The sequence below is a fragment of the Sparus aurata genome, chromosome 21, assembly GCF_900880675.1.
Source record: "Sparus aurata chromosome 21, fSpaAur1.1, whole genome shotgun sequence".
NCBI lineage: Eukaryota > Metazoa > Chordata > Actinopteri > Spariformes > Sparidae > Sparus > Sparus aurata.
Genome location: NC_044207.1, coordinates 10,653,991 through 10,664,325, shown reverse-complemented (window position 1 = coordinate 10,664,325; position 10,335 = coordinate 10,653,991). Strand labels below are relative to the sequence as shown.

At 40.3% G+C, this 10,335-nt stretch overlaps 1 protein-coding gene across 1 annotated transcript; it reads right to left on the bottom strand.

The window, feature by feature from the left end:
* Positions 1–1,636: 1,636 nt before the first annotated feature.
* Positions 1,637–10,223, bottom strand: LOC115572559 (phosphoglucomutase-1-like). The gene is made up of 11 exons (XM_030402752.1): positions 9,471–10,223; positions 7,819–7,981; positions 7,374–7,520; positions 6,450–6,575; positions 4,464–4,654; positions 4,184–4,338; positions 3,858–3,973; positions 3,568–3,703; positions 2,326–2,509; positions 2,078–2,206; positions 1,637–1,903 (listed from the first exon to the last, which is right to left on the bottom strand). The coding sequence occupies exons 1-11, from the start codon at positions 9,726–9,728 to the stop codon at positions 1,814–1,816; spliced, it is 1,695 nt and encodes a 564-aa protein (XP_030258612.1). The 5' UTR covers positions 9,729–10,223; the 3' UTR covers positions 1,637–1,813.
* Positions 10,224–10,335: the final 112 nt, after the last annotated feature.

The window sequence follows — 10,335 nt, the reverse complement described above, 5'->3', positions numbered from 1 at the left end:
GACAGTAACACCTCAGTCCGCGCGAGATTTAAACATCAGTGTGCGTGGTGAAGGTGCACACACACACACACAGCCAGGTGCTGCCAGCTCTCATCATCACCACCATAATCATCATCATCATCTGCTATTGAGCAACATACATCAAACACAATTTTCTCCCTGGTTGCTGCCATCCCTCCTGACGAGGATCACGAGATCATGCAGCATTCTTCCTGTGAGTGTGATTAGGCCTGACATCGACGTGTTATCTGTGTTGTGATGCAATGTAAAGGGTAACTACACCAATTTTACACATTAATGCATTTTTGCAGATCTTGGGGAGTTACTGCATGAGTTTACTATATGTAAAAACAAACAAACAAACAATCAATCAAACAAACAAACAGTTTGTGGTTCCAGATTAATTTCCTCCAGTGGTGTCGCTGGAGTTGCATTGTGGGTTATATAGGCATCAGGGTTTGAAAATGAACAAAACACTGTCACAGTTGTACAATGCTAGACCAGTGAACTCATTTTTAAAGCCTGACGCCTTAGCCCACGCGGGCCTGTACACATTCATGATATTGTTAATGTTATTTCCTCAGTTAAGAAATTAAGATGACTGTGCTACGCTAGTGGTTGTTTCCTTAGACAGTGGTGCAACTTCCCCTAGCGTAGGATGACCACATGAACCGGAGCTGTCTTCCTCTTACATTTTGTTCCACTGACGTGATTTATCTTTGTACATATTTTTATATATATTCAAGAGCCTCGTTGATCTAGCAGTTTCATTTCCGAACACAGCTTCACTTTAATCGGTGTGCACATGACAACAAAGAACTTGATTTGACTTGTTGGGCTTCAGGTTCAGAGAGGAAAACAGCAGAAAGGCACAGTACTTCAAAGGGCATCAGTGATCACAGAGCTGGACCAGATGTCAGTGGACTGCTGCTGCTGTCCGGATGGGAAACGTGTAGCCACCAGAGCTGATAAGTTAAATGTTACTGTACAACAGCTTAAACGCCTCCTACCATAATTACGGTGTTCTAAATGTAAAATATTTGTAATCACCTCTTTCATTTTCAGAACAGTTATTCCTGATATGGAAAGATATATTTGAGAGATGGCATGCCGTTACTCGCCTTACAGCATCACAAACTCCAAGGCTGTTATTCACTGCCGAGTTTCGATTTCCCTGAATGAAGGAGTGCGAATGAACAAAATATTCATTTCAGGCTTCATTTTAGGAAACACCCGCCTTTTTACAGAACGAGCCCTGGGTGTGTGAGAAAATGTTTTCATGTGAGAAACTGTATGCTCCTTTCCTTCAAAATAAGTCTCTCGACAGCCACAAAACCGTAACCTGACTTCCTGAGTGTGCACAGCCACACACAACAATGTGAGGATTCACAGTGTTATAAAATGATTTCACAGAGGAAGTGAAACTAATGTTTAAGAGCCACACGCTGCGTTTAATAGGAAGACATTATGTCATGATTGGTTGTTTTGATCGCTAGGAGTGCTGATGATTTTGAAACCCTGCTGCTTTTTCACGAGTGACTCATTTGTTTAAATTGCAGTTGGAACAATTACACAGAACAAAAGTGTAATAGACAATTTCCTGCTAGTGTATGAAAAAGACAAGCCACACGTGGACCAAAAATAAAAAGCAGTTTAATTAATCAGGTACAGAGAGAAAAATTTGGCCTAAAACGCAAACTAATGCATGTTGTGCAGCTATACTTGGAATTAAAGCAGAGTTCATACAAAAATTTGGAACGAAAAACCAAAAAGGGCGTCACGTTAGCAGTGATGGAGTAACGTATGGGAGGAATCATGTGATGACTGACGGACCGCTTCGACCTGTCCTGTGATGGAGCTGGGAAATCTTCAGAGCGATGGTCGCCAGGGGTGCCAGCATCACCTGTCGCAAACAAGGATGATGTGGTTAGAGACTTAAGCACCTGGCTGACATATGCCACAGATTTATATGCTTCTTAATATTCAACTAATAAGCGGATGTATTTTTTTTTTACTATTGTGGACTTGTGACACTTTGAAGTCTCAGTCCTGAAATGATCAGATTTAGATATTGTACCTGTGTGTCTTCAAAGATTTGCTCCTTCTCATAGCTGTCTATGTAGATTCGAACTGTCGCCCCGTCACTACCTGTCCCGCTGAGTCTGTAGATGATTCGAGAGCCATCAGAGAAGATTATCCGCAGGCCCTGCAGTGAAAAAAAGCCCAGTACAGACTTTGTGAAGCTTTTAGGATCTGCTCGAGCACATCGTGACCACTGGACACATAAAACCCTGACAGGAATACAGCTCAGTGTGTGTCGTGTACCTGGTTCCTGGTGATGGTGCTGTCTACTGGGTCAGTGTACTCAAAGTTGTCTGCTTTCTCCACTTGGTAAATTTTGTCCTCCACAGCGAATCTCTGCTTCACGAAGGACTTGTCGCTGATCATAATCTCCAAATCCTCCATCATCTCACAGGCTGCATCTATGTCTACATTCTCATAGTCATATCTGAGCAATAAACAACAGCTGTCAATGACAGAATAAGGGCTTCATGACGAAGGTAGTAAATACAATCATTTATTACTATACATGTAATTATCTTTAGAAGACTTTTTGTTCATCATAGAGAAGTGTAAATTTGGTGGGTGTAGTGTTTCTAAGGTTAATTGTAACCACTCTGAATCAGCTGAGAAAAATATTGTTTTTATTTGTTTTTGTTTAATAAATTACAGATATTTCAAGCCTTAAGCTGATAATATATTTGGTCATAGACATTGTTGTGGTCAAACTTTAGTAGAAGAAAGAATATCATGTTAGAATAGAACAAAAGTCACTCATATGAATAGTACTTGGTTAGAAGTCTTAAAGTATCTGATATTACTTGTTTTAATCAACAAAATGCTCGTAATTTAAAAGTATACATATATTTACATGCATGTAATACTGTGTACTATATGGGTTGACTGATCAACAGGTCTAATTGCAGATCAAATAAATGAATCAATTGCAGCATGCGCGTGCAAAGCCACTCGTAACTGAAGTGTTTAAATAAATGTAGTGGAGTAAAAAGTACAATATTTGCCTCCAGGATGTAGTGGAGTAGAAGCATAAAGTAGCAGAAAATAGAAACACTCATGTAAAGTAGTACCTCAAAATTGTATTTGAGTTTATGCACTTCGTTACATTTCATCAATGTTTACAGAAGGTACTGATGGCAGCAAAATCAAGTAAAGAATTTACAAAAGCACTAGATGATAGTTGCCAGAGCCTATGACATCATCATTTTATGCTTATTATCCACTGGACAGTGCACAGCTTGAACGAATATGTAATGACACATGTGTTCCACTAGATGTCAGTCATGTCCTGTATGTATATTCTTCACTTGCGTCTGCATCCTCAGCCCACATACAGTATATCAGTTCCATCTAAATCAGCTCAACAATGTACACTATTTGTACTTGGAAAGAATAATTAAGAAACAATTTCTTCATGTACATGTTGTTGTGCTGATGGTGTCGTTTGATGGATGATGATGTGAAACAACACGTGTGATCAGATCTCACCTAGTGAAGTAGTTTCTTCCATATTTCAGCCAATGGTCCTTAAGAATGTCCTCCACACTCTTCCGCCTGGTGGCCAGGATGGACAGCCATGCCAGCACGGCCCAAAGCCCGTCCTTCTCTCGAATGTGGTCGCCACCTTAAAGAGGGAATGTAATGCAGTTTGCCATGCACAGAGAAAATCACAACAAATACAATTACACACAATTAATATCACATTTTCTTCAGAGCTCACTATTTCAAGTAAAATGGGTCATATCTTGATGTAATAACTTGCTGAAGGGATACAGCACCTGTACCAAAGCTTTCCTCTCCACACAGAGACAGCCTGCCTGCGTCCATTAGGTTCCCAAAGAACTTCCACCCAGTGGGAGTTTCATATAACTCTATTTTTGTTGCCTTTGCCACTCTGGAGGAAATAAAACAAAGGAGTATTCCTAGAAAACATAGTTAACGCTTGAAATAGAACGACTGAAATAAAAATAATTGCAGTTATCATGAATGCACTTCTGCATTTTTAAATCTTAGTCAAAGATCTATTTGCATATACAGTTCTGTAGGTGTGACATGGCTTCAGCTAGGAAAGAAACCACTGGATCATTCTGTTGTGTGTTTTTACCTGTCTAAAGCTGAACTTGTTGGCATGCTGCGGGCGAAGCCTCTCACCCCTGTGTGCTGGAAGTATGGGATGCAGAAGATGTTGTCAGCTATCACAGCCACAGAGTCAGGTGGGCTGACGAAGAAGCCGTGCTTACCAAGGATCATGTTACGGTCCTGGAGGGCCGATAGACAGTCACGTCAAAGTCTTGTGACAGCTTTGTATTCAATTTGAAAAATTACATTGATTTGATTTTTGTTTTAGTGAATCTAAAGAAAGAGACGAATTACAGCACACTCACCCCATCACCATCAAAAGCTGCGCCAAAATCATACTGTCCGTCTCTCATGCTGTCGACCAGATCTGCAGCGTAAGTGAGGTTAGGGTCTGGGTGCTGACCCCCGAAGTCCTCCATTGGGACACAGTTGATGGCAGAATTGACAGGACAGCCGAGCTCCTCGCAGACTATTCTCTTCACATATGGCCCTAAAACTGGAGACAGGATGGAGGTGACAAAGAGCAATGAGAGTGAACATATTAAACACAGTACATTTTGGGCAATACAGTTATTCACTTTCTTGCCAAGAATTAGAGGGCTAGATTGATACCACTCCAATATTTATAAGTTAAATATGAAGCCAGAGCTGACAGTAGGTTAGCTTAACTTAACACAAAGACATGGGGAACAGCTACCTGCTGGAAAAACCACCATAGACCATCACCAAAACCAGCACCAAAACACAACATAGCTGGTCTTGCTGGTGACTGGTCCCCAACAAGACCAGCACATGTTTTGGTGCTGGTCTATGCTGTTTTTTTCAGCAGGGCTAGCCTTATCCTGTCCAAAGGTAATGTAACCACCACCTCTAAAACTCATTAAATTACTATGTCTCATACATTTGGTGCTGTTGGGGGGCTAGCTGTTTCCACTTTTATGCTAAATTAAGCTAGCTGGCTGCTAGCTATAGCTACATGTTTACCACTCAAGCATGAGAGTGATATCAGCCCTCTAACTTAACTCTTGGCAGGCAAGCATATATTTATAATTCCCCAATTACAAACTATAGTCTTCTAACTGTTCCTTAACTAGTGTGTTAAAAGACTGCAAAGCCTGTAACATGTAGCCTAGCTTGTCACAGTGAAAGGGGTATGTGGAATCCTGTGAAAATTCATGCACTATCAATAGCCCTGCATGACTTCCTGTGAGGGGTTTAATGGTGTGTTGTTGTTATGGTGGTGGTGGGGATGTGGGGGTGTGTTAGCACTCAGGGATGGTGGAGACTGTTTGACCATCAGTTTCAGTTTCAGTGTTTGGGAACACTCTTATTGGCTTTCGCAAACCTACTCATTGTAAATACTCTTAAAGTAAACAGCTTTCTGTCTAATGGGAACACTCAGTCAGATAGTCAGATAGATGTTTTGTTGACCTCGAGTTCAAACAGACTCTTGTGTACTGAGGCACAGCTTAAGCTGTCTGTCACATTTGACCCTCTGCAAACATTTAAGGAACATGATCATCGAGAACAAGTTGTTTGTCCGGAGAACCCTCAACATAGTCATACTGAGTCTGGACTCAAACAGGTGACACAATACACACACAGTGCAATTCTTATGTACGTTACTCAATAATCCCATTTTATGCTACTTTATACTTTTATTCCTCTACATTTGAAGTGAAATATTTGACTTTTTTACTGTACCACATGTGTATCTGTGTCACAGTCATATTACTCATATTATAAAACATTTGTTATGAATGACATTACGGTTACAATTTGCCCCAATCTTAACCATCTTCAACAGTAAAATACTACTAACATATGATAATTTCAGTGATTACAATCCAATAAAGTGTTTTATAATAACACTCAGTCATTTTTCTATGGAGGACTGAACCTGCTTTTTAAACAAATATCTTCACCAATCCTTTTTCTTATATTTTGTAATTTTACTGAAGGTATATTTTAAAACGGTACTTTTACTTATAACAGAGTATTTTTACAGTGTTACTTAAGTAAAAGATCTTAGTACCCAGGTTATAATAACGTACAACTGCATTAGAAAGATAGAAAGAGGGGGGAACAGAGGAAACTGAAAGTTGACATGAAACAGGACAGTTATGCTGATAAGACTTAATACTCAAGGAGAGGTATGAAGTATATGCAACTCTAAAAAAAAACTGTTTTGTATAGAACATGACTATACTATAGAACATTCTGCCATTTGTTTTGGGGGTAACAGTGAATACACTGATGTGATTACACACTCTTGGTTAATGCACTCTCACCTCCATGCATGCTGTCCAGTCTTATCTTGATGTGGTTTTCACCAGACAGAAACTCCTTCAGAGCAGCAAAGTCAAAGATGTTCCGCAACAAGTTGGCGTAGGATTCCACAGAGTCCACAATTTCCACTGGGCACAACCATAAATATATTTTTTAATTTTGTGATGTTAATTCTATGAATTTAAATGCCAGCATAAACATTAAGAGTAAAGCTGACCTGGCTGGATGATTCACTGTGTCTGTCCTACCATCCATCCACATATCCTTTTTTCTCTCTCATTGGGCCTCATTCACCAATATCTTCTTAAGAATCTTCTTAGATTCTTTCTTAAGTTGTTCTTAAGAGGTTCCTTAAGAAAACCCTACGTCAGATTCACCAACTCGTTCGTAAGCCTCAGAATTGTTCGCAGCTGTGTTCTTACATTGATGAAAGCCGCAGGAGCAATATATATGCCATTGTTTTGCGGGCCTTGGATGGAGAAATGCCACGTATAAATAGGGTGGGGGGGTTACTAATTGATGGCATGTTTCCAATTTACTTGATTTATCTTAAATCATTGGCACATTTAATTTACTTTAGAATTGAAATTCTTTGTAAATTACCAAAAATATGAAATGAATAAATATGACAGAATTATCACTGTAATATTGCATTTTATTGAACTAAACAAGAGAAGAAATCACAACCATGCCAACATTTCGGCACTGAAATGTGAGTGAGAGTAAGAGTGTTCGTAGGATTTGTTCTTGCCTAAGAAAAAATCCTACATAAGAAAAAAATTCATGAATGCCACAATCTTCGTAAAATCTTCGTAAGTGGAACTTAAGAACAAATTTGTTCGTAAGAACGGTTCATGAATGAGGCCCATTGTCTCTATCTTCTCCTTATTGAACATGATGGACGACAGACTCAGGCTGCAGCTCACCTGTGAAGGGTTTGAACTTGTTCTCCAGATCAAACGTCTGTTTGCCCAGGGTCGTCAGATCCACGTGCAGTCCGGGGCAGATGGCGAACTCCTCTATGGTCCTGCTGATCTGAAAGATCTTGTTTGTGACAGCCTCCTTGGCTGGGCCTGGATGCAGTGAAAAGCCTCTGATATCACAGGTGATATTTGCATGTAGTTGTGTACTATATAACAAGTATAATTAGATCATATTCAGGGGTGTTTGGGATATTTATTGCTAATACCATGCAGAGTTTTTTGATGTGCTTGAACTTTGTCCCAGATTTTATGTCGAGGCATAGTCTCTAGCTTTACCTCAGTCTTTGCCAGTGTCCAGCCTTGTTAAATGTCTATCTGACTTCTCTCGTAACACTATTTCTTACTTGGCCGAAGCCCCTGCGTGCTTCCTGCTCTGCGGTTACCGTACCTCCATTTGCAGTATTGAACTTAATGCCAAAGTCTCCCTCAGGTCCACCGGGGTTGTGGCTGGCAGTTAGGATGATGCCACCGATGGCTTTGTATTTCCTGATTACGCAGGAGATGGCCGGCGTGGACATTATCCCATGGTGTCCAATGATCAGACGACCCACCTGAGGAAAATGTCACACAGGTGTGTGTTTGTGTGAGTTGGCTGGTACAAAGTGTGTATCTTAATTTATCTGAGTGGGGGAGGGGATGCCACTGAATATCAGGTTTGGTATGTCATGCTTCTTCCTAAAAGTGACTGGGACTAGAGATAGAGAGACTAGAGACTAGTGCCATTTAATGAACAAAGGTTATGGTACATCAGCAGCAGGGTTTATTGTGTATAAGTGAGCTTTGGACAGCATCAGAAGCTTGCTATTGAAAATGGATGTCATGATGGCAAAAATACAGATTAAATTGGTTTATATTGCATAAAGACAACTATTGATTCAAAAATAATAAAAAGAGATTGCGACCCTTATTTTTGATTGTAAGGAAGAAGAAGGAAGAATCATTATCTAATCTTTATTGCATACAACACACAACGTAGTGAAACTGTACTCTACTCTACTTTAACCCATCTCAAGGAGCACTGTGCAGCGTGTATGCACCGGGGACCAATTCCAGATCTTAGCCAGTGCCTTTGGTCAAGGGCACTGACTGGAGAATTAACCTAATGTTTTGATGGTGGAGGAAACCAGAGTACCTGGAGGAAACCCACACAAGCCCGGGGAGAACATGCAATCTCCGTACAGACCGGCCCTGTACCGGCAAAACATTTAAAATTAAACGGGAAATTCCATTGTTAAGGATATTATTACACAGCTCCAAATATCTCTTTGAGTTTTATTGTCCAACAAATTATCAGTTTTAAATGAATTTTAGAGGTTATGTTTTCACCCGTGTGTGTTGGTTCGTTGGTTTGTAAACAGGATTACACAAAAACTTGAGCACAGGTTTCTGCGAAATTTGGTTGGAGGACGGGTCTCTGCCCAGAATAGACCCCATATACATTTGGCGCTGATCCAGGAATCCTTTTGCACTTTGTTAAGTTTTTTTTTTAAATTTCTGCTAATTTCTGGAACAATGCCTGGATCTTGAAGAAAAAAAATAAAATACATTAATAAAAAATGTATAAAAAAAAAAAATGTATGTATATATGTGGTGTATACACATACACACACACACACACACACACACAACTAATATTAGCTAATTAGCAATAAACAACTATGTATTTTATGTTATTAATTTTGATTAATTTTTTAAAAAGTCATGTCATTTAATGACCTGCCAATAAATTAGAAAAGCTCTAATCTTCTTTTTGGACTTCATTTACATTTAAATTATAGATAAAACATTTAACTTGTTTTATTTGCATAATTTGAGGTAAATTTCATTTATTTCTCCCGTCATAATAGAGGCACATGTCAAGAGTTAAAATCAAATATAAATCAGACATGAGGCTTATACAACCAATGAAAACAAAAGGATAATAACAGGTGAGAGGGCAGGTGACACTGACATACATGATCTCACATCCCCCACAAACACATACACAAACTTACCAGCATGCACACACAAACAAACACACACATACACGGTGTCACTGACCCCGTTGGCAGCTGCCATCTGCACAATGACCTCAATGGCTGTTGTGTTGAAGAAGCGACCATCTCCCCCCACCACCACTGTTGATCCCTGGCGGTCGCGAAGGTCAATAGAGGAGAAGATACTCTGGATGAAGTTGTGTAAGTAGTTCCTCCTGGACTGGAATACATACACCTTTTTCCTCAGGCCGCTGGTGCCGGGTCTCTGGTCGGGGTATGGAGCTGTGGGGACAGTCAGCACCTGCAGAGGACTGTTGTCCATTGTTTCAAAATGAGAATCAAACCTAATGTAACAGCGCAGAGAGCCTTGGAACCTGTTGTTTAGAGGGAAATCCCCTGTCAGTTGACATGGGGAATGGTACGCAGGGGCAGAATGGGAGGGTGAAGTCTTGACTCCTCCTGTTATTTGACTGGAGGCACAGGGTTACAGTGGTACTTCTGAGGCCCAAAATAACCTTTCAGACTAATGTGTGTGCAGAGGCAAGGGGAGTAACTGAAGACGCTCCTTCACACATGTGCAGGGAGATCACTGTCAAGGCTGCAGGCCAAGTCACAAAGAAGAGTGTGTGTTTGGGTGTGTCAGAGTGGAAGTACTGAAGTGTCATGGGAGCAATTTGTCCATGTGTGAACGGCTGCAGCTGTGCTCCGAGTGATGATTTGCAAAAAGAAGGATGACATCCCTCATCGGAGATGGGCCTAGTGCTATTTTAGGAGGGGATATTTACCATTTCTTCAAGCTGAGTGTGTGAACAGAGAGTGAGAGGACCAATTAGAGAGTCTTAGTGAATATAGACATGGTTTAAGGAAAGTATCTGCTTACAAAACAAACATAATTTGTCAAATGCAATTATACATGCGGCACAATAAAA